The sequence below is a fragment of the Brassica oleracea genome, chromosome C8, assembly GCF_000695525.1.
Source record: "Brassica oleracea var. oleracea cultivar TO1000 chromosome C8, BOL, whole genome shotgun sequence".
Lineage (NCBI taxonomy): Eukaryota > Viridiplantae > Streptophyta > Magnoliopsida > Brassicales > Brassicaceae > Brassica > Brassica oleracea.
This window is the reverse complement of record NC_027755.1, coordinates 30,247,982-30,274,899: the sequence shown is the minus strand read 5'-3', so window position 1 is coordinate 30,274,899 and position 26,918 is coordinate 30,247,982. Positions and strand designations below refer to the sequence as shown.

At 33.7% G+C, this 26,918-nt stretch overlaps 4 protein-coding genes and 1 pseudogene across 5 annotated transcripts; 3 read left to right on the top strand and 2 right to left on the bottom strand.

Annotated features, from left to right (window-relative positions):
- Window positions 1-3,159: 3,159 nt before the first annotated feature.
- Window positions 3,160-5,926, top strand: LOC106310291 (probable 2-oxoglutarate/Fe(II)-dependent dioxygenase). Its single transcript, XM_013747528.1, has 3 exons — window positions 3,160-3,723; window positions 3,952-4,288; window positions 5,613-5,926. The coding sequence occupies exons 1-3, from the start codon at window positions 3,209-3,211 to the stop codon at window positions 5,859-5,861; spliced, it is 1,101 nt and encodes a 366-aa protein (XP_013602982.1). The 5' UTR covers window positions 3,160-3,208; the 3' UTR covers window positions 5,862-5,926.
- A 698-nt stretch (window positions 5,927-6,624) lies between these two features.
- Window positions 6,625-7,623, top strand: LOC106311285 (E3 ubiquitin-protein ligase SINA-like 7). The gene is made up of 2 exons (XM_013748492.1): window positions 6,625-6,786; window positions 6,915-7,623. The coding sequence occupies exons 1-2, from the start codon at window positions 6,625-6,627 to the stop codon at window positions 7,497-7,499; spliced, it is 747 nt and encodes a 248-aa protein (XP_013603946.1). The 3' UTR covers window positions 7,500-7,623.
- A 6,587-nt stretch (window positions 7,624-14,210) lies between these two features.
- Window positions 14,211-15,340, bottom strand: LOC106309155. Its single transcript, XM_013746221.1, has 3 exons — window positions 15,118-15,340; window positions 14,759-14,898; window positions 14,211-14,441 (listed from the first exon to the last, which is right to left on the bottom strand). The coding sequence occupies exons 1-3, from the start codon at window positions 15,338-15,340 to the stop codon at window positions 14,211-14,213; spliced, it is 594 nt and encodes a 197-aa protein (XP_013601675.1).
- A 6,847-nt stretch (window positions 15,341-22,187) lies between these two features.
- LOC106309154 lies at window positions 22,188-23,683 on the bottom strand (annotated as a pseudogene).
- A 500-nt stretch (window positions 23,684-24,183) lies between these two features.
- LOC106307852 (CTD small phosphatase-like protein) lies at window positions 24,184-26,009 on the top strand. 2 transcript variants are annotated; one of them, XM_013744925.1, is made up of 6 exons: window positions 24,184-24,569; window positions 24,812-24,940; window positions 25,021-25,141; window positions 25,211-25,292; window positions 25,376-25,529; window positions 25,614-26,009. In XM_013744925.1, the coding sequence occupies exons 1-6, from the start codon at window positions 24,306-24,308 to the stop codon at window positions 25,746-25,748; spliced, it is 885 nt and encodes a 294-aa protein (XP_013600379.1). In that variant the 5' UTR covers window positions 24,184-24,305; the 3' UTR covers window positions 25,749-26,009. The 2 variants fall into 2 exon arrangements, with proteins under 2 accessions (XP_013600379.1, XP_013600378.1); XM_013744924.1 differs by having other exon boundaries at window positions 25,018-25,141.
- The last annotated feature ends 909 nt before the right edge of the window (window positions 26,010-26,918 follow it).

The window sequence follows — 26,918 nt, the reverse complement described above, 5'->3', positions numbered from 1 at the left end:
TTTTTTTCGGATTTTTTTTCTCCCGTTTATGTGTTGTGAGGAAGAGAGTTGTGGTAAATGACATATATATAGAGAAATTTTCGAGTTGGGTAGTTGAAATATAACAACGATTTTACAAGGAATATTTTACATGGATTTTACATGGTTTTAACATATTATTTACAACGACTTTACGACGAAATTAGGTAAGTTAAAGCACATTGAATACACGTTTTCACCTAAATATAACGGTAACATGCTTCGTTGTAATGTCGATGTAATGATTACGACGTATTTCTCATTCCACGTACATTCGTCGTAAACTTACATGGAGTTTACGACGAAATCTATTCGTCGTAAATTTACATGGCGTTTACGACGAAAGTTAGATTCCGCGTAATTTTGTTGTAAACACCATGTAAATTTACGACGAAATATTTTCGTCGTAAATGTTCCTTGTTATGGGCACGTTTTCTTGTAGTGTAATATAAGAGAATATGTTTCTTTTTGCTTTTCAATCGTTTAACCTTCGATCCTTTTTCAATGTTTGTGGAATAACTTGTTTCATAGAAAAATATTTAAATGAAGAACAAACTACTTGATTTTTTGTGGAACCTAATTATATACGTATATAGAAATTTGAAGAATAAATATAAAATCTCTATGTATAAATCCGTTTATTACAAATAAATTTCATGAATAAATAAAAACCTTTTTGACATGCATGCGTAGATTGATTTATCACTAGGACATAAATATTCATTAACTAGTACTCTCACTGTTTTTTTAATAAGTGACATTTTGACATTTTTTACACGGATTAAAAAAGTGAATGAAATGTATTAAATTTTTTATTAATTACATTTATTTGACCAATAATATTTGAAATAAATAAAATTATTTATAAAATCGATACATTATGCAATTAATTTTCAGCTGAAAATAAATATAATTTATATTAGAATTCTAAATTGACACTTTTTATGTAACGAAAAAAATGTTAGAGTGAGTATAGTACTTGATCAAAGTTCAAAATATATCTTGAAGCATATAATTGACCAAAATTCATACATGGACAAACAAGCAATCAAAACAAATCTTTCGAGATTATTTCAAAAAAAAAAATCTTTCGAGAGCGGATGAAGACAAAAAGATAGAAATATATTTATAAAATCATTAAAGATTGGGATGAAAACAAAATAAAACATAGTAAGACCAGGTGAAAACGAAAATTTATATTAAAAACTAATTTCAAAACTGAGAAAAATTTACAAGTAAATATGCTTGCAGTTTTCAAATCGTAAACATATATTGATTATGTTTCTTCCAATTCATCAAATGTGTTCGAATTAAGATAGGAAAAATAAATCATATTGCTTTAAAACTAAAAACTATAGTCCCATAAAGATGAATCAAAAATAAAATAAACTATATACATATGTTAAACAAAATGAGATAATTTCAGATATGTAACGATTTTGTTTTTTATCGTTCCTTTCATTTATGATAATTATTGAGTTAGTTATAAAAGTGTGAGAAATAGATGGAATGATATATATATCTATATATATATATATAATTCTGAAATAGGTATGGGATGGGAACGAGATTGTCATGTTTATTTATACTAGTAAAAATTTATCCCATTTGACCAATATGACAAAACAATCGACATCAACTAAGTAATTGCATATGAATCAACCATGTAGCTTGATTATTTATACTGCTGGAGAGTTAGTTACTTGTTGGAATCGAATATTTTGTAATGTACTTTTTTGGGTGTCTTACTTGTTGAACTTCTTTTTTTTAGAACAAAAATTTCTATATTTGAAGTTATAAAATTTCTTTTTGAGATGTTATTAGAGATGAAACCAACTGTTTAAGTTCAGATTTTGTTTTTAAAGAGGAAACCACTCCTAACAGAAATTGAATCTGTAAGATTCTTTAAACATTTACTAGATAATCTAATTTTTTTACCAACTATGCCAAATCCTCGTTGATTGTAAAACCTGAAGTTTGGTTCTAAAAGAAACAAAAACCAGTTATTCTTTTATCAAACAAGTTTTGGAAGTTTTAAACGCAAAAAAATGAACATTTATGGTCTGAATATATAATGTAAAACGCTATTGAAAAATGTTATCATGCTCTTAGTATAAACAACAACGGATGCCAAGTGTCTTGCCTCAGTTACCACACGTACAGAAAAATATCTATAAATTAATAATGTTAGGACTTTAAATTTTCTTATTTAATAAATTTATTAATTTTAGATATATTTTATCCATAATATAGTAGGATCTTATTTTATTTACATTTTGTTCTATTTTTTTTTACGTATTTCAATTTATGCTAATATTAATTTAAAATATTTATATGTTTTTTTATCTTGCTAAAACTTGTTATGCATATTTATTTCTTGTACGAAATTCTATTATAATATTTTTGATTAATTATTTTTATTAATATATTCTTAGTATTAAGTAAGAATAGAGAGACAAACTCTAATGATAATGTAACTTTTTAAAAACATTATAATTATGTTATTATTGAAACATTATATTTATATTAAAATTTTAAAACTTTATTATTTAATCATTTTATCGAATTTTTCTATTTTTTATAATTAAACTTGAAATCGACAAAAAATTATTATATTAGTAATTAATTTATAGATGCTCTTCTGTATATTGGTTTGAATACAAAATTTAGTATACAAATGCTTCAATGTAGAATTTTTTTATTAATCTATAATTTAAGAAGGATGTGAAGTGAAATGTTTTTTTCAGCTCGAGGATATCTCGGACCTATAAAAAGTATATAATAATCTTCAAAGAGATATGCACTGCACTGATAAATTTCTTTTCGAGTTTTCAAATGAAGTACAAAACATGTTTTTAAATCTGAAAACAATTCTAATGTTGTGAAGTTGTTTCGAATTTGAATCTTCCCAAAGTCCACATACCGTTAGACCATAGCCAAGCAAAATGTTTCTTCGACTGTTTTCCTATTTTCGATAAGATAATTTTTCAACCGTTGTATCACTATATTGGTTATTCCCCATATTATTTTTGAGTTAATATATAACAAGTTAGTAATTATGAATCCCTCTAGCTCTCCCTTTTTAATCTATCTTTTTCTCTCTATATATAACTTCTTAATACTCCTTTGTTTCATCCTCAGACTCCTCTTTCATCTCTTTGAGATCTTAGTCAAAAATCTAACCAAAGCCATGAACATGTTCCAAGATTGGCCTGAGCCTATAGTCCGTGTCCAATCCTTATCCCAAAGCAACCTCAAAGCCATACCAAACCGCTACGTCAAGCCTCTCTCTCAACGTCCAAACTTACCCTCTCAAAACCACCACAACAAACACAACCCTGTCACCGCCGCTATCCCCATCATTGACTTAGGTGGCTTATACACAAACGACATAACTCTACATGCGAAAACACTCGACGAGATCTCAAAAGCTTGTAAAGAATGGGGGTTCTTTCAAGTGGTTAACCATGGGATGAGTCCTCAGCTCATGGACCGAGCAAAAGAAACATGGAGAGACTTCTTTCGTCTTCCCATGGAGCTTAAGAACATGCATGCTAATTCGCCAAAAACTTATGAGGGATATGGAAGCCGACTTGGCGTAGAGAAGGGAGCTATTCTTGATTGGAGTGATTACTATTATCTTCATTACTGCCCCTTGTCTTTGAAGGATTACACCAAGTGGCCTTCTTTATCTCTTCATCGCCGGTATATTTTAGTCCAAAACCTTCTAATAAATCAACGTTGTTACTATACAAAATAATTATCTTAGAGAACAAACACTGACGCACTAGTACGACTTATCAGTGGATTATTAATTATAAGTTTATAACGCAAGTACATTTGAAAGATGAAATATACTACTTATTTCGGTCTATATATTTTAAGATACAAATTGAAACTAAAAATTTGTAACCCTGTTATTGAGGTATATAGAGAAATACTGGAGGATTACTGCAAGGAAATGGTTAAACTGTGCGAAAACTTGATGAGTATATTATCGAGAAACTTGGGATTACAAGAGGACATCCTTCAAAATGCGTTTGGTGGCAAAGAGGAATCTGGAGGATGTTTAAGGGTTAATTATTACCCAAAATGCCCTCAGCCAGAGTTAACACTCGGCCTCTCACCACACTCCGATCCCGGTGGATTGACCATTCTTTTGCCGGACGAGCAAGTCGCCGGCCTTCAGGTCCGTGGATGTGACGACGCTTGGATCACAGTCGAGCCAGCTCCTCATGCTCTCATCGTTAACATTGGTGACCAAATTCAGGTGAATATTTTCTTTGATTTTTTTCGTGTAACATCAACTATTTTCTTAATAACTAGATCATGGAGCATTGAACTGACACTAAAATTACTAGAAAATCTGACATTCTAGTTGTTTTACTCTTTAACATTCGTTGGGGAAGATTGGAGCACTCTATAATTTTATTATGCTGTTTTTTTATTATTATTATTAGGCTAAAAATAGAGTAAATATCACGTAGATGGGATTTGATTCTCGCCTTCGTTTATCCTTGAAGTTGTTAGTTAAAGTTATTAAGCACGTGCATGCATATTTCTCCTTATTTTTATTTTCCTGTATTATTAAAGTTAAATTAATGGAATATATGGAATATCAATTAGTCAAAAAGTTAATGGAATATTAAAAACATAATGTTGATGGGGTCAATTAGGCACTGGCATGAAGCCACACTGCAATATTGTTTTATTCTGCATGTGCCTCCATTAAAGGAAAAAAGAGAAAAGGTCCTAAATCAAGAAACAGACAAAAACAATTTCAACGACTGCGCTCACAGATATTCACATGTTTTAAACGTGCTAAAACCAAACACGTCTACGTACATAGTCAAAGCGTAGTATTTTTAAGAGTAGACTAGTTATTTCTCCGAGAAAACTATCGTATAATATCAAATGCCATCCAAACTATAACCTCATTTTATATATCTCCAAAATAATACTTTTCGATTTAATTTTCTACAAACAATAATTTGAGCCAAGTTTTCAAGATCTAAAACTAGTATGACACATACGTGACAATAATTGGTTTACTGTTTTTATATTAAACTATAAACATTTTAAGTCGGCATTTAACTGAAATTAAAACATGAACTTGATTTATAATTTGATCTAATTCGAGTTTTGATATCGTTAGATATCTATTTAACATGATTTATAGTATAATTTAGAAACAGTAAACCAATTATCATGGTTTATGGTATTTTAGATTTTGAACTTTAAAAAATGGAAAATTAAATCTGAAACTATTTTGGGGATAAATACATCTGAATCATAGTTCCGAAGATATATGATTCTATGTAATATTTCTCGTGGGATAATAGCTCGTTGATTCTATTTCTAATCATTTATTGTTTATTTGTATTTGTCATTATTGTGTCATTTGGTCCAAATCTAACAATTGCATATTGGTAAAAAAAAAAGATTAGTTTCTTAAAGGCCAAAGACAAATGTCATGGGGTCTTTCTTTTTTGGTTGATATCAATGTCGTTTTTGCAGGATATATATTCAATATCTCGCATTATTTGGATTGATATAATTTTTAACATCCATTGAGCAATTTGTTGTGTGGTTAGATGTTGACCAATTCAATATACAAAAGCATAGAACACAGAGTGATCGTCAGCCCTGCAAAGGAGAGGTTGTCATTGGCATTCTTCTACAACCCAAAGGGCAACATCCCAATCGAGCCATTGAAGGAGCTAGTGACCGAAGATTCACCAGCTCTCTACTCTTCCACGACCTATGATCAATACCGTCAATTCATGCGTACGCAAGGTCCACGTAGCAAGTCTCATATTGACGAACTTAGATCCCCTCGATAGTAGAACATGCGTACATTGAATTTACACAGACGATTAACTTGTTTTCTTCTTGTCTAAATAATGAAACATGCTTCTTTCTTATCTGTTAAATAATGTCCTACGTATTGTATATTTTATGTAAGGATATGATGTTACATTATGTTAAATAATGAACTATGTTTTCTTTTGTATAAATATTGAATTATACTTTTAAGTTCTTGATCATATCTAACTCAATTTCGTTCGATCATAAATTTCTACTGATATGTAGATAGATCAATAACACTTAGACTGATGATTCGAAATGGTGGGAAGAATATTGTAGACGAGGAAAAAAAATACTATAACTTTTTTAATCTTTTGTTCTCTGTGGAAGTACTGTGGCCCAGCAATCAAAGTTTAAAGGTTTGTACATTAAGGTCTGGGTTCGAATTGGGTTCGAATTCCAGGCGACGTAATTTCTATACCAAGAGATCTGGTTTTCAATTTCCAGAGAAAACGAATTATGTACAAGAGATCTTCAGCATGGTGCAATGAATACCGTCAGGAATAGATCTCATTGGATGATACAGTCAGAGGTGAATCCGAGAGAAAGAAAAATTTACCCCTTTGCATTCCGACTTTATAAGATAATGGGCTTTCAAATCATAAAAGGAAGAAACAAAAGCCCAATAGCTTAATAACCCAACAACACATTTAGTTAGGTCTTGTCTGCATCAGTTAGGTCAGCTTTGGATTAGGGGTTCATCATACTGAATTTTGATAACGAGCCTTGCCTCTGATAATGGTAGGTTTCTCCGAGGATGGAAACAACAGCACTTCGCAAAAGAGGCAACGTACTTCCCGTGATACGAAGGGGAAGAAGAAACGCACGGCAACGCTGCATGATCTAGATGCTATCGAGTGTCCTCTTTGCTTCGATCCTCTCACCATTCCTATCTTCCAGGTTCCATTTCTCATCTTTGTCTACATGACATGCACTTCTTCTCACATAACGTCTAGTTGAAATTCAAAGTTTTGTCTTATTAAATATTCGTTTCATTGATCACGCAACTACTTTTTTTTTCCATACAGTGTGATAATGGTCATATAGCATGCTTTACTTGCCTCCACAAGTTGAAGCAAAAATGTGCAACATGCTCCTTAAAAACTCGTTCACGCAATAGAGCTTTGGAACGGGTTCTTGAACTACTTAGAGTTCCATGTCCAAATGTAGAACTTGGTTGCTCCGAGATTATCTCTTTTTCTGAAACATCAACACATTTAGAGATCTGTGCTTTCACCCAACGTGCTTGCCCTTTTAGCAGCTGCGACTTTGTTTGCTTTAACAAGGATTTATATGAACACAGCATTGCTAAACACTGTGAGTCCTCGTATATGTTTGAGTGTGGAAAGCCCGTGTTTATATACCCCATGAGTGGCAAGAGGGTAATTCTCAAGGAACAAACTACAGAAGGAGAAGGAGAGATTGTTATTGTAGAGTGTTTTGACACACCACAAGGTCGAATATTCTATGCTAGTTGTATTGGACCAGGAGAAGAGGAGTTATCCTACACCTTCAAGTTGTTTTCATCTTGCTCTGATCGCTTGTGGTTTGAATCAGATCTCAATAGAGTGCGTCAAGTGAGCAATGAACTACCAGATGAGCATTTTTGTTGATTCCTTCATGCATGTGCCCTGACTACAAATTTTATATATGCATCAATCGGCAGACTGAAGAGGATGATGAATAGGTTACTACATCACTGATCATCAGCCACATTGTTTTTTTTTGTTTTTTTTCATCAGCCACATTGTTACTCTTAACTACTCTACAATGTTTGTGCTTAAGGAGTTTGATAACGAGCTCTTTTCTTAGAAAGAAATAACGATCTTTTGACTGTTTAAGTTTTTTTTTTCTTTTTGAAAAATTACAATCGGAAATAAATATATATAACCCTCTAATATTGTTTCTCCTTCTATCTCACATGATAATTGTCGATGTGGGATTAGAGAGAGCGACTGAATATTTAAAGTTGCACGCATGTGCTCGTGTGTGTGTCTCTACTTCATAATAGCAATGAATGGATCAAATTAAATTGAGCAAACATCTAAAAGAAAAAGAAAAATGTCCACATGATGGTTTTGAATTGGTCAACTTTGACGGATTGGTACATTTAGAAGATTAGTGCAAAACGATTTGTTGATATGTCAAGTATCTCAAATTGGTTCAATCTTGTTCCGTTGAATTGAGTAGGCAATAACAGAAAATTTATAAATGATTTATAAACAAAATGGGAGTTGAGCCGAATTTAATAAAACCAAACCCGATATACGTCAGGTTAAGGAAGTTGCGTACATGGAAAAAAGGACGAAAAGTAAATCGTACACAAAATAAATAAATAAACGAATGATCGAAGTGTTTCAGAAGAAAAAAACGAATGATCGAAGAAGCGTCTTCGTGCAATTCATTTATCTGTTTTTTTCTTGTTGGCTATATCTGTCTTTTAACTCCCACTCTCATTACTAGCACATGCTTTCACGTCTTCTTTCCAATTGGTCTTATGGTTTTAAATATTTAAGCTTTATTTGCTTGTGTAAGTAAAAGCATCCTGGTCCCTGGATAAGTCTCTTCATATTAAAAAAAAAGATATACAAAATATGATTTTAGTGATTACCATATGAGATGTAATAACTGTCTTAACGTAATTTTTATCTATTATTTTTTAAAATATCAATCAAATTTATATTAGTTTTTAATTCTGTAATTAAAAAGGTAGAAACCTTATTTTTTAAATCAATACTTTGTTAACTGTAGAAAATTATGATGTAGAAATATTTTTATTTTTATTTTTTCATATTTCAGTTTTACAAATACAACGGATACAACCACATCAAAAATATTCTATGGACAAAATTTCACAATTTTTTTTTACAGCTATAGTCCAAAATTAGTCACCTACCATAACAAAAAATTTGAGAACTATTTTGATATTTGTTAAGCTTTCTCTAATCTATATTATTAAAAGAGAAGTACCCATTTGAAAATATTTTTTTTCATTAATTAAACTCCCTATTTTTTTACTTGTCTTTTTCAGTTGCATTTATGAAATATCCTAAAACGAATAAAACTGCCTAATTTATTACTTGTCTTTTCAGTTACATTAATGAAATATGCTTAAATGAATTTAAACTTCCTATTTTATTGTTTGTCTTTTTCGGTTACCTTAATAAAATATCCTTAAATAAATTTGGACATAATGTCATTTAATCAACCAAAAAAACTCATGAGTTATCCTTACGTGCATAATTTTAATAATGGAGATTTTAAAAAACGTGCATCATTAAAATGTTACCTAAAACATGCAGCATTAATATATAACATGCAGCATTAATATATAACATGCATCAATAAAACAAGAATTTGACTCAAACAATTGTACGGATATTATTTTCAGTTGATTAAATTTAAAAATAATTATTTATTCAAAAAATATTTAAGAATGACTATGTTTTAAAAAATTATGTAGTATTATTTGCTCATAACTCATTTGTCATTTGATAAATTGTTAGAAAAAAAAATTTAGCATAATATAACTCAGTTGTCATTTGCTAAATTTATGGTTTTTATTTATATTTTTTATTATTTAATTATAATATTTTTATTTTATATTCGAAAGATAAATGAATTTTTTTTTCAAACAATATTTTTGGAATTTGTATTTTTTTAAAAAATAATCAATTTAAATTGTTATTATCATTGAATATAATTATTTTTGACATAATTTGAGTTTTCATTTACATCAAAACTTATCATATTTTAGGATAATATATATTATTAAAAGAGAAGTATCCATTTGAAAATGTTCTTACTTCATTAATTAAACTCCCTATTTTTTCTTTGTATTTTTATATTAAAAATATTCTAATTAAAATATGTAAAATTTAATATAGTTTTAAAGAAATGGTCAAAATAAAAAAAATTACAAATAAAAAAAATCATGATTTTTGTTAACTGGGTGGATCATTATTTATATGATAACGCACACGAAAGAAAATTTCTGTTTTTACAATTATCAAATTAACTCTATATACTTTTTTTCTTATATTTTTTTATATGATATCACACATTCGTAAAAAAAATAGATAGTTTAAGATGCAAAAAAAAAATTTACGTAATGAATATAATATGAACGAATATTACAAATACATCATTTAATAAAATAAATAATTAAAAACTGAAAATTCATATCCGCGCTGATCAGGGTCTAGTGTAAATATTAAAATTTGATGTGAAAGAAACTAAATAAGTTTCATAATCAATGCTGGTTCTCTAAATATATAAAATGTTCCTTAGCAAAAAAAATTATAATCAGATTTGAGTGATCTCTCAAACTTTGAGCAACTGTGAAACACCAGTTTATGAATGGTTAGTATTTACTATTCATAGTATTCAGTAATTACTATTGAATCTCAATCTCACGAAAACAACTTAGAACTCTTTTAATAAGAATCACTCTCTTATTATTCTCTTAAGAAAACTCACTCAAAAACTTAAACTCTCGATCACACAAACTCTTATGTTATGTCACACTTTGACATATCCATATATATAAAATATAAAGTCCTAAACACACTAGACATTAGTATTTAGATAACTCCTAAACAGTTAAAGATTTTTCTATTTCCTAATCCATAACTCAGTAGGAAATAGATAACTTGTTGTCTAAGTTATTTCAAGCTTAATCAAATATTCTCTCCCTTAAACTTGAAATCTCCATTCTTCACATCTTGAACTCCAATGAAGCTTTTCATTTCTTTGTACTTCTGCTTGCCAAGTGATTTTGTTAGTATATCAGCCTTCTGCTCGCTCCCCGGAACATGATCCACTTCTACTTGCCCATTTGATACCACTCAAATTACCCTAAGGAGTGATTTATACTCTCTCAAATAAGAGGTTGACTTGTAGTACTTAGGGATCGAATTCACAGGGAGCTAGGGAACCTAAGAAATCTAATATGATTTATTAAGCAAGATGGTTTTAGAGATTTAAATGTAAATTGCAGTTTTATATTGAACAAGTGTTTGTTCAATAGATTGGTTGAGGTTTTGGTGCTTAAAAGAAAATAGTTAGACTTAGGGTTTTTATTCAGGAAACTTGAGATTATAATCCTACAGATGCCTAATGAGTTGCATGCATGATAATGTAAAGCTCAACTACTTGATCAACAAGTCAATCAACTCTCGCATGTTTTAACTTGTTTATTACCTAGATCTAATGATCTCAACGATCACTAGAAAGTGTCGATCGATAATTCTATATGGATATCGATTGATGCACCTTTTGCTCAGTTGATCGATTATTCAATAATGATATCGATTGACGCGCTTCTAGTTAAGCTTTATGCGCGGGTTGAATGGTAGCTTACTAAGCTCACTAGATCATCTCTTGCCTTGCTCATAGCAAGAAACTTAGCTCAGTTAGAATGTTTTCAGAATGAGAATGAAGCTCTCGCTTTTATCAATCAATCCTAGGGCAAGTTCTAGGTAGCTAATCTAGACACATGCATTAATGAACAATCCTAATGATAATTATCACAACTCAGCAATCTATAACTGGGGCTAATCCTTCCTAACATATTTAAACCCTAAAATCTAACAATGGAACTACTCAGACATGACCGAGCAATTCATAACAGCAATTAGGTAAGAAAACTTCATTAGAATAGTAAATAGATATTAATGGAGTTCCAATCACAAAATATAATTTTGGATCTTCTCTCCAATCTATCAAAATCCTAAAAACCTTTGTTGTGAAAATATTAAAACAAGAAAAACACACTTTGCCTCTAACATGGTGGAAAAGCTTATATAATTAGGTTGAAACTCGTCAGGTGTAATCTTGTAAAATGGTGAAGACTTGGGCTTCAAGTCGGTTGTGACCAAACGGGCTTTCTGCACGCTTCGCTGTCGATCGATGTCAAGACATGAACATCGATTGATTATTCCTCTCCAATATCGACCGATGGTCGAGCTCGATGGTCATCTCGGGTGCTTNNTCGATGGCTTTCTCCAAATATCTCCAAAATGCTCCAAAATCATCACTTATCTCCAAATCACTCTTGATCTTATAAATATAATAAATAGACTCTATAATATAATAATTATTAGTAAAAACACATATAAACTATGGATGAAAATGAGTCAAATCCATAGTCTATCACCACTCTCTACACACTCTCGTATAAAATGAAATCTTCTATGTATGTGTTTGCTTCGACCATGAAACACTGGATTCTTGGTGAGAGCTATTTTAGACTTGTTATCGATTCGAATGGTTACTTTCTCGCATCTTCTTCCAGTTACTTCCGCAAGAAGGTCTTGAAGCCAAATAGCTTGTTTTGCGGCTTCCGTAGCAGCCATAAGCTCAGCTTCACAAGATGAAAGTGCTACTGTCTTCTGCTTCTACGAACACCAAGTAATAGGGCATCTTTCTAGGTAGAAAATGTGACCAGTCGTGCTTCTCCCATCGTCCGCATCAGAGTTATGGCTGCTATCACTATACCCAACTATCTTCATACCGCTCGCTCTTTCATATGACAAACCATAAGACAAACTTCCATGCAGGTACCGAAGCACCTGTTTGAGCAATGTGGCGTGAGACTCCCTCGGTTCATGCATATATCGACTGAGCATACCTACCACAAAAGAAAGATTTGGGCGTGTATGTAGAAGATATCACAAGCATCCAATACTTCGTCTATATTCCTTCTCGTTGACAGATCTCTCCTCTAATCCTTTAGACATCTTTAGGTTTGGCTCCATCGGTATGTGACACATATTACACTCACCCATTCCGGCTTCTTCAAGAATTTTAGACGCATACCTCGCTTGACACAAGGTTATACCATCACGATGCTGAAGCACTTTGATATACCATGGATTTTACCCACTTTCAGCAATGGTATATAAGTGTTTTAAGATATAATTATTATGTTTTGGAGGAAAGTGGTGATTTTGGTGTCTTTTGGAGCCCTTTTGAGTGCAGAGCTGCGCAGACGCGTCAGATGTTTAGCTATAGATGGAGACCTTCCCACCGTTAGATTAAGCCCATCTTCTGACACAAGATATATATTTGAGTTAGCTTTCCAATTCCGCCCGTTTGAGGTCAATCAGCATCTTGTAGCAGAAGTTATGCCCGTTTTACTGAAGAGTCGCCAGTCTGCCTCGTGAAAGGAAGTTGTCGAGGAGATGAAGGACTGTCGATCGATGAAACAGCATTGGTGTCGGTCAACGGTGATGCCAGAATATTGGCTGAGCATATTTTATGACCGACTGAAGCCCAGAAGCAACCACAAATTACCAGAATACCCTTGGATGACCAGAAACTCTATTTATGTTATTTATAAGCCATTGTTGACGGTTACGCTATCTAAGTTTTCTTTAATTCATTGTTCTTAGTTAGGAGAGAAAGGAGGAACTCCTCCAGAGTCCTCCAGGAACTCCTTTGGTTTAATCATTGCTTTTATCTATTCTATTATATCTATTCATCTATGATTTCTGTGACAAACTTCATGTTTAAATAGATCCATCTGTTAGGTTTAGGATTCAGATAGGATGAGTGATTAGCCCAAAATTTAGAATTGCTAAGTTGTTAGGATATTCATCAATAGGATGTTCTTACTGCTTGTGTTCTAGAGTCGTGAACTGGAACCCTGATCTTAGAATCATTAGGCACAAGCGATAGCTTGGTCTTTTCTCTGAATAGATCCTCATTGAACTAGGATTGCTAGAAACAAATGATAACTTATCTAGGAACCCTAGTGAGTACTTTATCAACCCGCGCGCAAAGCTTGTTAGAAGCGTGTCGATCGATATTCCAATAGAATAATCGATCGACAAAAAAAAAAATCGATCGACGTCGTGAAAGGTGTATCGATCGATATTCCTCTAGAATCATCAATCGACACTTTCGAATTGATCGACAAACGATAGTTGAGATCATTTGATCTAGTCAATAGACGGATCTAGAAAGCGAGAGCCGATCGATTTGTTCTTAATTGTTGAGCTCTTTAATATCTTGCATACAACAATTAGTCTCTATCATTATAATCCTGATTACCTGAATAGAAATCCTAGATCTAGCAACCATCCTTCCATCAAACCTCAATCAATCAGCCGAGCAACTGCCTTGCTCACCATTGCAATTTACTATATTTACTGCATTAATAAACTATTAGCCTAGCTTAATCCTATAACTATTAGATCTTTTGTGTGCCCTAGCTCTCTGTGGATTCGATCCCTAAGTACTACAACTTGACCTCTTATTTGAGAGAGTATAAATCACTCCTTAGGGTAATTTGAGTGATATCACACTTCGATACCAAGATACTACGTCAGTTTCCCAAGATCACTCATCTTGAATTTCGCAGCCATCTCTCGTTTAAACTCATATATCATCGCTAGGTCCGAGTCGGTAACGAGAAAATCATCTACATACACTGCAACCATCAGTAGGTGATTGTTTTCCTTCCTCCGGTAAAGAGACGGTTCTTTCGAGCACTTGACAGAGTTAAGCCCATGAAGAATCTCGTTGAGTTTGATATTCCAGGCATGTGGTGCCTGCATGAGTCCGTAGAGTGCTTTGTTGAGCTTGTATACCTTGTCTTCTTTTTGCTTGACCTAAAATCCTTCCGGCTGTCTCACATACACTTCTTCTTTTAAATCGCCGTGAAGGAATGTGGTCTTGACGTCGAGAAGATGAATCTCCCAGCAGTTTGAGGCCGCAAGAGCTATAATAAAACATACTGTTTCGATTCGAGCAACGGGAGCGAACACTTCATCATAGTCAATGCATGTCTCTGCATATAACCTTTAGCTACTAAACTTGCTTTAAACTTGATTATGCTTCCATCAGGATTTCTTTTTATCTTGAATACCCACTTTAAACCGATAGCTTTAGCTCCTATAGGAAAATCAACCAAGTTCCACGTCTTGTTTTTGATTATGGACTCAATCTCATCCTCGCAAGCCACTATCAATTCCTTATGAGCCTTAGCTTCATTGAAATCCCAAGGTTCTTCATTAATTATGATTAGCAACCTCTCACACTCTAGCTCAACAAGGCAAATGTATTCGTTGAGATAATCCGGTTTCTTGCGAGCTCTTGTTGATCGCCTTGGACCAGACTGCTCATCATCGTCATCCTCTGTTTCCTCTGTTTCTTCTACCTCTGTTTCTTCTTCATCATCTTCTATATGTTCCTCGGTTTCACTCATAACTCGAGTTGAACCATTACCGTCATGATCTTCTTCCATGATCACATCTTCTTGTGTTCCTTGATCACCAAACTTACCAAAAAGTATCTCATAAGCTCCAGAGTTAGCATCTTCTTTGCCATTCCAGTTCCAACTTTGATCCTCATCGAATACTACATCCCTGCTAACAACTATTCTTCGATTTGTTGGGTTCAGAAGTCGATATGCCTTTGAACCAGGTTCGGTACCGAGGTGAACTAACATCTTTGAACGATCTTCTAACTTCTTTCTTCCAACTGCTTATGTTCTTACATACCCGATGCACCCAAATACACGGATGTGTCCAAGATTAGGCTTTCTTCCTCGATAAAATTCATATGGCGTTTGTGCATGAGTTAAATATCTTGTTACCACTCTGTTTATGAGATAAGTGGCATGTCTAACAGCCTCCCCCATAAGTAGTTTGGTAAACTCATGTGCTTGAGAATGCTCCTGGTCATCTCCAACAATGTCCTGTTACGCCTTTCAACTACTCGTTTTGTTGCGGTGAATATGGCGTAGTTAGATGTCTCTTGATACCATTCTTTTCACAGAGGCTATGAAACTCATTCAATGTAAATTCACCTCCTCTATCTGTCCTGAAAGTTTCAAGTTTAGCTCTTGTTTCTTGCTCGGTTTGTGCTTTGAATATCTTGAACTTGTCAAAAGCCTCGCTCTTATCATTTAGTAGGATGGTCCACATGTAGCGAGAGTAGTCATCAATGATTACAAATACATATCTCTTGTGTGCTGGTGTAGAAGGAGTGATTGGTCCGCAAAGGTCTCTGTGTACTAACTCGAGGGGTTGTGTGGCTCGATATGTACTTGTTTGAGGTAAGCTTTGTCGTGTCTGTTTTCCTCGCTGACAAGACCCACAAATTTCTTTCTCCATCGTCATCTTTGGCAACCCTACTACAAGCTCTTTATTAGCCATGAATTTCATAGTCTCGACATTAACGTGGCCCAAACGTGAGTGCCACTTGTTTGCTTCGTTTGACCCTATCATCTTCAAGCACTTGATACTCTCTACTTCTAAGATCACCTTATACAAACGATTATTGGATCTCTTTGTTCTCACTACCAGATTTCCGTTTCGATCGTATATAATCAGATGGTCATTCTTCATACGGACCTCACACCCTGCTTCTGTGGCTTGTCCCAAACTTATGATATTGCTTTTCAAACCTGGAATGAAGTACACGCCGTCGAGAACTTTTCTATCACCATTCTCTAGCAAAAACCGAACTGAGCCTTTCCCTTCTATTTCAATACGTGAATCGTCTCCAAACTTTACCATTCCCTTGATTGTTTCATCTAGTTATAAGAATAATAGTCGGTTTCCACTCATGTGGTTACTGGCTCCATTGTCAAGATACCACAAGTGTATTGACGCTTGATCGATATCTAGCAAGCTTGGTTTCACCTTTTGCTCATTTAGATATACAACCTCATGTAACATAAGCTTATCCGCCTCTTGTGTATCTTCTTTTTTTTCTCGATCGTTTCTTGAAGCTTAAGTAATCTATCAGGACAATCCGTTGCATAATGCTCTAGTTTATCGCACCGATAGCATGTTATCTTTGAATCATCTCGTTCTTGCCTGTATCATGAACCATAGCGACCACGACCACGACCTCTCCAATACGATCGACCACCTTGTCCTCTTCCTCTTCCTCTGTTTCCTCCATAGCCTTCTTGATAGGATGGACGAGAGTCTGAATTCGCATACATGAGCTTTTGATCTTCTTGTTCATCATCTTCTTCTTCTTCACCAATTCTTTCTTCATAAGCCTTTAATCTCCCAACTATATCTTCATAGCTGGTGGTATTAAGATCAAGAACTTGCTCAAGTTCTGCGATAATATGTATGTAACGCTTTCTTGGGAGACTTTTCAGAATATTTTTAACAAGTTTTGGTTCATCAATGACTTCTCCAAGTGCAATCGATTTTGATGATATTTCTGAAAGTTTTCCCACAAACATATCAATCGTATCAGACTCTTTCATCTTGATCCTGTCGAATTATGCCATTAAAGTCTGCAGTCTCGCCTCTTTTACTTTGTCTGCTCCAACGTGTCTTGCTTTTATGGCTTCCCACACAGATTTTTCTGTATCAAGTTCTCCTAACTGTAGTATTAGGGCTTCCGGTATGGACTGGAACAATAAGGCAATCACCATGTTGTTTTTATCCTCCTCTTTGGTTCCGATTTCTATAGCCTCCCATACCTTGTGTATCTTGCAACTTTCATTCGCATGGCCCATACTGTGTAGTTAGCCGTATCTAGCATAGGACACTTGATGGACGATGGTCTGATCTCCTTTGGTTTGATTATACCTTCCTCTTTCTTATCGTCGCTCATGGTATTACGAATTTCTTAAACCTAATGCTCTGATACCAAATATTGAATCTCAATCTCACGAAAACAACTTAGAACTCTCTTAATAAGAATCACTCTCTTATTAATCTCTCAAGAGAACTCACTCAAAACCTTAAGCTCTCAATCACACAAACTCTTATGTTATGTCACACTTTGACATATCCATATATATAAGGATATAAAGTCCTAAACACACTAGACATTAGTATTTAGATAACTCCTAAACCCTTAAGGACTTTCCTATTTCCTAATCCATAACTCGGTAGGAAATAGATAACTTGTTGTCTAAGTTATTTCAAGCTTAATCCAACAATTACTATATTTTATAAATATTACTAGAGCTGGACCCGCCGGATCGGGCGGGTGTTTTTTTGTTTACGTAATGTAACTAAATATTTTTTACACCATTATATAATCTATAAAAAAATTATCATAAAATAGTGAAAAAGATACATAACATAATACATATATTGCTGTTACATAATTCCACTAATAGTAAAAGTAAAATGATTTATATAACTGTAAATGTAAATATCACGCGAATATTTGTTTTTATTTACTCGATATCGAGTTGGCTAGTGGTAAAGGAAATGCTAGTAGCCTTTCATTGGTCGGGTTTGGTACGCGTTGGAAAGAATTATTTATAACATTTGAGTTTCCAGTAAAAAAGAGAAACCACTTTTTCATTTTTTTAGGAATATACTTTTGTTTTCTATAAATAATATAATATTTATTTATTTTTTCACGTATTATGTATTTTTAATTATGACATTACGCATAATAATTAAAATATATATTTTTAGTTTATTTTTAGTTTATGTGTGTGTTTTCCATAAACTAACATATATATGCGAAAATAATATTTGAGATGTTTTGATAGGTTTTTGGTCATAAATGATAACTATATTTAAATTTCTCAACCCGATATATAAGTATTCGTCATGCATTTTTAGTAAAATATTTATATTATACTTATTAAAATGAGTAATTTGTTAGAATGAGTAATTGCATTTCTTGTATTTATATTATTATCAAATTAAATTAATTTTAACTTATTGAATTTAACATTTTATTATATGTAGGATTTTTATTTTTCTTGTTTTAGAACATCTTGTCTAACTGTTTTTCTTTACATACAAAACTTGAAGAATATTCTTTTGAAACTTTCCCTATTACAATTTTCTCATAAGAAAAATCTTAGGTGTTTTTAATTTTTTTAATACTAATACTTAAATGTACATGTTATTATCAAATCTAATATTTCAAATCCTTACTAAAGAAAAATAATTTAAGGTAAAATTCAATTGAACATATGTATTATCATACATAATTTAAAAATAATTTTTAATAGCATTTTAGTTACAAATTTAGAATTATCAAGTAAAATTGATCTTTTTAAATATGTTCTCTTTATTAAGTTTTTATTCCCAAATACGGCATATCGTTTAATTTTTTTAAATATTGTGAATTGATTTCATTAACAATAAATTTTTTAAAAATGTAATAAACATTATTTAATAGAGGATAACACCCACAAATTTATGGAAAGAAAGTTTTTACTTTACATAGTATTAATGTGCATTAAGTGTAATATTTATCATGAATTTGTTGTGGAATAGATTTAGGAAAAAAATTAATTTAGATTTAAGTTTATTAATTACTTATGTGGCATTGTATTGTGATTAAATTATAAGTCTTAGGGTTATTTCTTATTTGTACTTATAATTTAATAAACTAGATAATTTAGCGTGTGTGCGTGTTTTTTTTTTTATAATTATAGTGTGGGTGCATATTGTTAACCTTTTAACTTATATATTAAACCAGAAGTCACAACCTTGATTCATGTGTGATTTTAAAAAAATGAACCTATTTCTACAAAGTCATGTTACATTTAATCTCTAACTAGATCTCGAGGTTGCGCGGGTTTTTCTTTTTCATTTATTTTTATATAAACATTTTGTTTTGAATTCTAAATTAGTATATATTATAATATATATGTGTCGATCAATTTTTAAAACATAATAAGTTTACAGTATATTTTTTCATTGAATAGATTGTTTCAAACTTTCACATGTATTTGTATCTTCTTCTATATATATATTTTTGGATTATTATTTCATCAGTAAAATATTGTTTTATTATCATATTCAAAGATATTGTAACATTTCACGAATTTAGAAATTTTTTAAAAAATTAAATTTTTCGCTTTATAGATTTATATTATCGAGTAAATAATTAAACATTTAGTTTTTGTTTAATTTTTAAATAAACTATATAGTTTAACATTTGTTTTCATTGATTTAATGTAGTAAAGATTAATCATTGTTAGATAATATGATTTTTGTTATTTAAAAAAAATCTTTATAATTTTAAAAGTTACCATCGGCAAATATTTAAATATTTAACATATGGAGGTATAGTATTACAATATTAAATTATATCTATTTAATTTATACTATCTATAAATCTAATGGATCATCTATTGTTTAAATCCAACTATTAATAGTCCAATAAAACTTTCTAGTAGACCCAAAATTTAAATGATAAGATTAGAGATTAAATGTAACATGACTTTCAACGAATATGTTCATTAAGTTCATTTTTAAAAAAAATCACACATGAATCAAAGTTTTGACTTCTGTTTTAATATATAAGATTTTATCGTTTAAAATGAAATTGGATTTTATTGTAAAATCATTGTTGGGAAATGTTCATTATATTTATAAACTAGGGGTATTCCGGCGCTACGCACCGGGTTCGTATATTTATTAATTTAATAAGTTGAAGAGGGTATGTTTGATTCATTTGATAGAAGTTAGTGGTAGTAGTATAAAGAGAATACATTTGATCACCTCAACATTAAACCATATCGTAAAGCTTCACAATTAATTTCTTCAACCCATTCCTCCCACGACGTCATATTTAATTTGCCGTTCCTATATCTCCTTTAAACTTCTGAGGAATTGATACTATTAATAATGAGTATACACCAGTTCGTAATGTTCTTTGTAAACCTGTTCGGTATCTTACAACAACTCTGAAAAAGAACAAAAGTAATTTGAAGTGTGTTTTCCTCTCCAATTCATCTGCTGCTCTCTGATTAATTTCAGTTTTACACTATAGGCAAGTGGTCCAGACGAGGCTCCTCCGTTACTAGGAGGCTCAGAATGTCAAGAAAGGGGATCAATTGATGGGGTAGATATGATGCTGCTTGATGCAAAGGTATTTTGATTACATGTTTTTAAAAAGTTTTGTTCTTTATTAATAAGTTATATCATAAGTGATGATGATGCTAGGTACCTATTTTCCATTAATTTCTAAATTTGGTGCTTTAAATTTGGCTAAAGATTCTTTGCTAGCGCTATACTCAAGGCTTTTCATCAGAGCCATGGTTTTGGGAATATGCAATTGCTTCGGTGCTATCATATTCGAGAGTTTTTGATGACTTATGTCAACTGAGAGTCATAATTTCCTTCAAGTTATCTTACGACCTGGTTGTCTTTGTTAGTGATGTTGAAAGTGACGATGATGAGGATGACACTGAAGCTCTTATGGCTGTACTCGACCAGATAAAAAAAGAGTGGAGAGGCTCAAGAAGGTATGTGTTCTTGTCTGTGTTTTTGTGAGATGGCATCATCTCATTGAAGCATTTTTCTCTCATTCTTCAATGATTCAGGCTTCACTTAGTGTGCATCATCCCAATATGTTCAAAAACTTATTGAGTGAAGACTCGGTTTATGAGCTTAATACTTTTGATCTAACATAAAGCCCAACTTCCTCTTTACCAAGAGTTCCCATGTGCTATTTGTTTCATTGACCAAACTGTTTTCGTTGAGCTTGTGGAGCTTGCTGAAACGTTTGAACGGATCCCGAGGGAGAGCTTCAGGTTTCGGGATTACAAACAACTTATGGTATTATCCAACACGACTACTGATTTACCATGTTTGAATTCATTTCCCTCTTTTAAAACTTTTGCATATATTTATTTCACATATCACACTTGATAGCTTAGCACATGTATTCATTTTGTAGATGTTGTTGGGCAAGTAAGGGGATTAGAACTACTTACAATGAAGAAACATAAAGTACACAACGCATGATGATCACCATAAGCATTGAAAGGTATATATATCTACTCAAAAAAATCATTTTCTTTTAAAAGTGAGCACACATAAGGTTTTACAGTCTGGACATGTCTAATCGTTCGACTCCCTGTCTTTGCAGTCACTCAAATGTTTGCCTAAGTGTTTTTGCCGATCTAGATAGGCTCCTTGATGCAAATTTGCTTTGGAGTTGTGATGAACCAAAGGTGGTGGTTGCCACAAACATCAATCCCAAGTTGCTGAGAGAACAAAACTGATTCCGTAAGTCAGAGGTGGGCGTTTGATTTTTGAAATTTTGTTGTTGAGTAAGCCAGCCGTGATTTCTCACAGAGTATATTTTTCTGTATTTATAAAATTTTAAAACCCCCATATCAGTTAACCATACATAGTATGTGTAGAGATGATGACAGCTCCGCATTATTAAGATCTCTCAGATAATGGAAGTGTGCTTGAGATTAGTTCCACGATCCATTTGTTTAAGCTGCAAACACATATCGAGAGTGTTAGAAACAGGGGAACCATATAATTTATTGTGTAAGTTAGAAAGCAATATGAGTCGTACATTTAGGAGTAAAAATTCACTATATTAAATCTCGCCTATGCTTCGCAAAGGTTCTTCAAAATCTCTTTGTAAACTATATTATCCTCTTTCGTTGGAACGTCTGTCTCCTCTAGCATCTTCAGAAAGAAATATAATGCGTACGCTGCTCTAAGTGCTGTTGTCTCTATGTCCAGTGGCCTCACCACCGGAGTTCCCATCAAATCAGCCTGCCCATGTTTCAAAAGGACAAATGAGAGTAATGTTACAAAATAAACAACACATCATCAAGATTCATACGTGAGAAGAAGAGGATAAGTCATTACCTGAATATGCATAAGAAGGTTGTTGGCAGTGGCACCACCATTAACTCTAAGCAAGAACTCCCCTTTCTCGTTATTTAGGGACTCTAGCACGTCTTTCACTTGGAAACACAAGCTCTCCAGCACAACCCTTGCAATGTGAGACTTGTTTGTGAATCTCGTAATTCCAATGCTGACACCACGAGCGTCTTCTCTCCACCAAGGCGCAAACAAACCGTTGAATGCTGGCACAAAGTACACTCCTCCGGTTGTTTCTACCATAGCCGCCAAATCTTCAATTTCACTGGCACTCTTAATAATCCCAAGACTGTCTCTTAGCCACTGAACAACAGCTCCAGCTATAACAATGGAACCCTCGAGAGCATAATTTGTCTGTGCTTGAGGCCCAAGCTTGTAAGACAGTGTGGTTAGAAGTCCATGACCTGACTTGATGGGAACTTCTCCTGTGTTGAGAAGGATGAAAGGGCCAGTGTCGTAGGTACTCTTAGCCTCACCTTTTTTGCAAGCTTGTCCTAACATTGCAGTGTGCTGGTCGCCAAGACATCCAGCGATCTTGATACCAGGAATGGGCCAGCCTTTGCAGATTTCTCTAATGACCTCCGTGTTGCTTACAATCTTGGTAAGATTTCAGCGGGAATGCCTAGAGTCTTGAGAGTGTCCTCGTCACAGCTCAGGGTTTTGAGGTTCATGAGCATTGTACGAGAAGCGTTGGTGACATCAGTGACGTGTAGACCTCCATTCACACCGCCGGTCATGTTCCAGATCAGCCATGTGTCGATTGTGCCAAAGATGGCATATCCTTTCTTGATACCATCTTTAACAGCATCTACGTTCTCCATTAGCCAGAGAAGTATGTTCTTATAGGCAATCCACAAGACTCAACGAAATGGGATCTTCCTACTGATAGTTCCTTCTCTAGTCTTCTATGAATATCATCCAAAAAAAAAAAATTTCATCAAAAACGAACTCCCTAAGAACAGAGGATTTTTATGACAAATGATTCAAGAAAACGAAAGAAGAAAGAGAGAGAGAGAGAGATTATGTATGTATGTACCTGCAGATGGAACTGGTGCGAGCATCCATACAGACGATAGCTTTGTGGAGAGGAAGTCCAGTGGATTTGCTCCAAACGATGGTGTCTCTCTTTGATCGGTAAGCCCAATGGCCTTCAAGCCACCGTCCACGTTGTGTCCATCGGCTGTGGCTTTATCAAGAGGGTGGGGCATAACTACCAAGTTACAGAGTTAGAATCGACGCTTAAAGTCTGTGAATTCCATAGTGGAGGTGGCATGTGAAAGAGGAAGACGACGACGAACGGACGAACCCTAATACCTAATACCTGGATAGGTCTCTTAACGGGCTCAAGGTTTGAGCCAAACCTATCTATCGTACGAAAACCCCAGTTCTCATACGCTTTAATTAGAAAACCGCGAACGGAAAAAATCGCAAAAGCTTTGGTATTACGACACGTGTCACGAAATGCTCCACCCTATAGGGTGACGTGGCAGCAAGAGAAGAGAGAAAAGTCTCAGATAGATGTTTGAACGTGGTGTTTTTTCTTGTTGCAAGACGGAATAGTATTTAAATTTATCTTAATTAATCCTTTATTTATTTCTTATGACAGGAACATTATTGGACAATAATCACTATCTCAGGGCGCGTGGATCGTAATCAATAAAATGTCGCTTTATCAGAAGGACTTCATCGAACCATCGCCATAGACAAACCTCTCTCTCTCTCTCTCTCTCTCTCTCTCTCTCTAGTTAAATTAACATATCATTTTAGCAAAGGAAGGAAGAACAACTTTGATTGCTTCCTTTCCTCTTCAAGTTCCTTCCCCACCGAGTCATGGCCGAGTTGACTCAGTCCGACGTCGTTTACTCGCCTCGTTCCCTCCAAGCGTGGAAGACTTTCATGAACTGCCTCGCGTTCTTCTACCAGATCTTCCTCCAGATCCTCCGCGCCGTCGGCTACCATCCTCTCCTCTCTTCCTCCTCCGCTAAAGCCGCCTCCGATGGCTTTAAACCCTTGCCATCCATCGAATTGCCGGAATCTCCCACCACCGTGGAAATCGCCTCCTCCACCACCGGAGACCGTTTCCAGAGACTAAAGGTACACGCTTTCAATCAAAAGGCCTTTTATTTTGACTTTTATTGCTTCAAAGGTGAAACCTTTTTGTGTAATGTGTTGAAGTCTTTGTGAAAGGTGTAATAACCTTTTGATTGGTGGAGAGTTGAAGAGTTAGTTAGTTTGATTTTTGACCGTTTATGCTTCAAAGTTGAAACCTTTTTTTGTGAGAATGTATCAAGGTGACCTTTTAAGCTCTTAGTAAACTGAAGATGTGTGTTTTGTAGGTAGTTCTTGACTTGGATGAGACGTTAGTGTGTGCTTATGAGACCTCTAGTCTACCTGCTGCTTTACGCAATCAAGCCATTGAGGCTGGATTAAACTGGTTCGAACTTGAGTGTTTGTCATCTGACAAGGTTTGTTTGCTTCCACTACTTGTTCTCAAGTTTGAGTTTGGCGTTTCTTATGACACGTGTCTCTCTTTGTTGTCTAGAAGGAAAGTGACGGTAAATATAAGATCAATTACGTGACAGTGTTTGAGCGTCCAGGATTGCACGAGTTCTTAGAGCAGCTTAGTCAGTTTGCTGATCTTGTTCTGTTTACCGCTGGTCTTGAAGGTCTCTCACTCTTTCCCATCAAATGCATTCTCAATTATGTAATCTTAACACATGTTTCTCGAACCACAGGATATGCGAGACCGCTTGTGGATAGAATAGATACCAGGAAAGTACTAAGCAACCGGCTCTATCGACCTTCAACAGTCAGCACGTAAGTTATAATGAATCAGGATACTTTCAAGAACCGGATTTGTGGGAGGTTTATTGTGGGTTTTTTTTGTACATTGTAATCAGACCATACCGAGATCACGTGAAGGATCTGTTAACCACATCAAAGAACATGTCTAGGACTGTAATCGTTGACAACAATCCTTTCAGCTTTCTATTGCAACCATCAAATGGGATTCCATGTATTGCATTCTCTGCCGGGCAGCCTAATGACACTCAGGTCTCTAATACTTTATTACTCTTCTCTTATACATTTCTTTATTATTAGTGTCTAAACTAATCAGAACTATTGTGAAACTTGAAGCTTTTGGACGTTCTTCTACCACTTCTGAAGCAACTTTCAGAGGAAGAAGATGTAAGACCGACACTTTATGATAGGTTCCGCATGCCTGAATGGTTTGAGAAGCAAGGCATACCACCTTCTTGCTGGAATCCTTAACCGGTTTAAGCAGAAACTAATGGTGAAAAAAGGAAATATATCTTTGGTCCACACAAAAAAAGGAAAAGGACTTGTTTGGTACAGTAGTTTCAGCAATGAAAAAAAATGTGAGAAGGGCACATAAACTACCATTCGTAGTGTTTATAATCTTTGGTAGATTCCTTTTTAAAAGATAAAAATCTGTTACACATTCTTGATTTCATGTAATTCTCTAGCTTTCTCTGTAATTTTGTTAATGATCAAGCATTATTTTTTTTCCTTTTCCGGTTTGGTTTGGTTTGGATATACCGGGTTATGGTCTAAACCGAAGTATATACTGGTTTGGTATGAGAAGATAAATAAATGTTCCCTTCCTTTGAAATGGAGTGGTTTTGAAAGGCAAAATATTATACTCAGTACTCAATAAACTTTTAAAAAAAATCAGGAATGCAAGTAACTGGGATTTCATGTATTGCACATTTGAAAGATATAGGAACATAAATACCTATTTTTCTAGATTTTGTTTGGTTCATATTTCATTGTATTCATGAATCAGATCAGATAGATGTTATTATGTTACTACTACTTACATGCACTACACTTGTTTGGCCAATACTGCGTTACTGTATTTACTCCTTTACTAGAATGTTTTACTTGACAATCATTTATGGACTCAACTGTTCCCACATATATGCACTACATGGGTCCAATTTACATCGCTAACTATTTTCAAATTACATAATTCAATCAGTGTTATAATTACTCCAGAACGAGTCAGTCTATAATCCGCAATCTAAGAAAAATTGCAGACTGTATTATTATAGAATGAGACTCATATATACGATGAAAACAATATTTTTTTACAGGATCCAGCAAAAAGTATTTGCCTTTGATTAAAATTCTGATATGAGCTGAAAGTCATCTCAGAGTCCAACAAAAAACATCTAAGAAAGATTGTCAATGGTCTTGATCTTAGCTAGCAGACATTATGGTACTCTCAATCACTAAACAATACAATATCCTTTTAAATATACATATTGAACACATTTTACAGGTCGAAAGAGTACGTGAGTTACATAACAAGACCTGTCATGTTTCTCTTTCTTATAATTCAACGTAGTGTGCAACTAATCTTTTATTATACGAATTATGGTCGGCCTTCCCATGTTTGTTGATAAATAAGTGAGGATC

What these genes read in the sequence shown, in the direction of transcription:
- LOC106310291 (XM_013747528.1), top strand. Translation starts at nt 3,209, where the DNA reads ATGAACATGTTCCAAGATTGGCCTGAGCCTATAGTCCGTGTCCAATCC. An exon ending in TCTTTATCTCTTCATCGCCG is followed by an intron (nt 3,724 to 3,951) that starts GTATATTTTAGT and finishes TGAGGTATATAG; the next exon opens with AGAAATACTGGAGGATTACT. An exon ending in ACATTGGTGACCAAATTCAG is followed by an intron (nt 4,289 to 5,612) that starts GTGAATATTTTC and finishes TTGTGTGGTTAG; the next exon opens with ATGTTGACCAATTCAATATA.
- LOC106311285 (XM_013748492.1), top strand. Translation starts at nt 6,625, where the DNA reads ATGGTAGGTTTCTCCGAGGATGGAAACAACAGCACTTCGCAAAAGAGG. An exon ending in TCACCATTCCTATCTTCCAG is followed by an intron (nt 6,787 to 6,914) that starts GTTCCATTTCTC and finishes TTTTCCATACAG; the next exon opens with TGTGATAATGGTCATATAGC.
- LOC106309155 (XM_013746221.1), bottom strand. Translation starts at nt 15,340, where the DNA reads ATGTTAGTTCACCTCGGTACCGAACCTGGTTCAAAGGCATATCGACTT. An exon ending in CATGGAAGAAGATCATGACG is followed by an intron (nt 14,899 to 15,117) that starts GTAATGGTTCAA and finishes TAATTAATGAAG; the next exon opens with AACCTTGGGATTTCAATGAA. An exon ending in AAGCTATCGGTTTAAAGTGG is followed by an intron (nt 14,442 to 14,758) that starts GTATTCAAGATA and finishes GGACTCATGCAG; the next exon opens with GCACCACATGCCTGGAATAT.
- LOC106307852 (XM_013744924.1), top strand. Translation starts at nt 24,306, where the DNA reads ATGGCCGAGTTGACTCAGTCCGACGTCGTTTACTCGCCTCGTTCCCTC. An exon ending in ACCGTTTCCAGAGACTAAAG is followed by an intron (nt 24,570 to 24,811) that starts GTACACGCTTTC and finishes TGTGTTTTGTAG; the next exon opens with GTAGTTCTTGACTTGGATGA. An exon ending in GTTTACCGCTGGTCTTGAAG is followed by an intron (nt 25,142 to 25,210) that starts GTCTCTCACTCT and finishes CTCGAACCACAG; the next exon opens with GATATGCGAGACCGCTTGTG.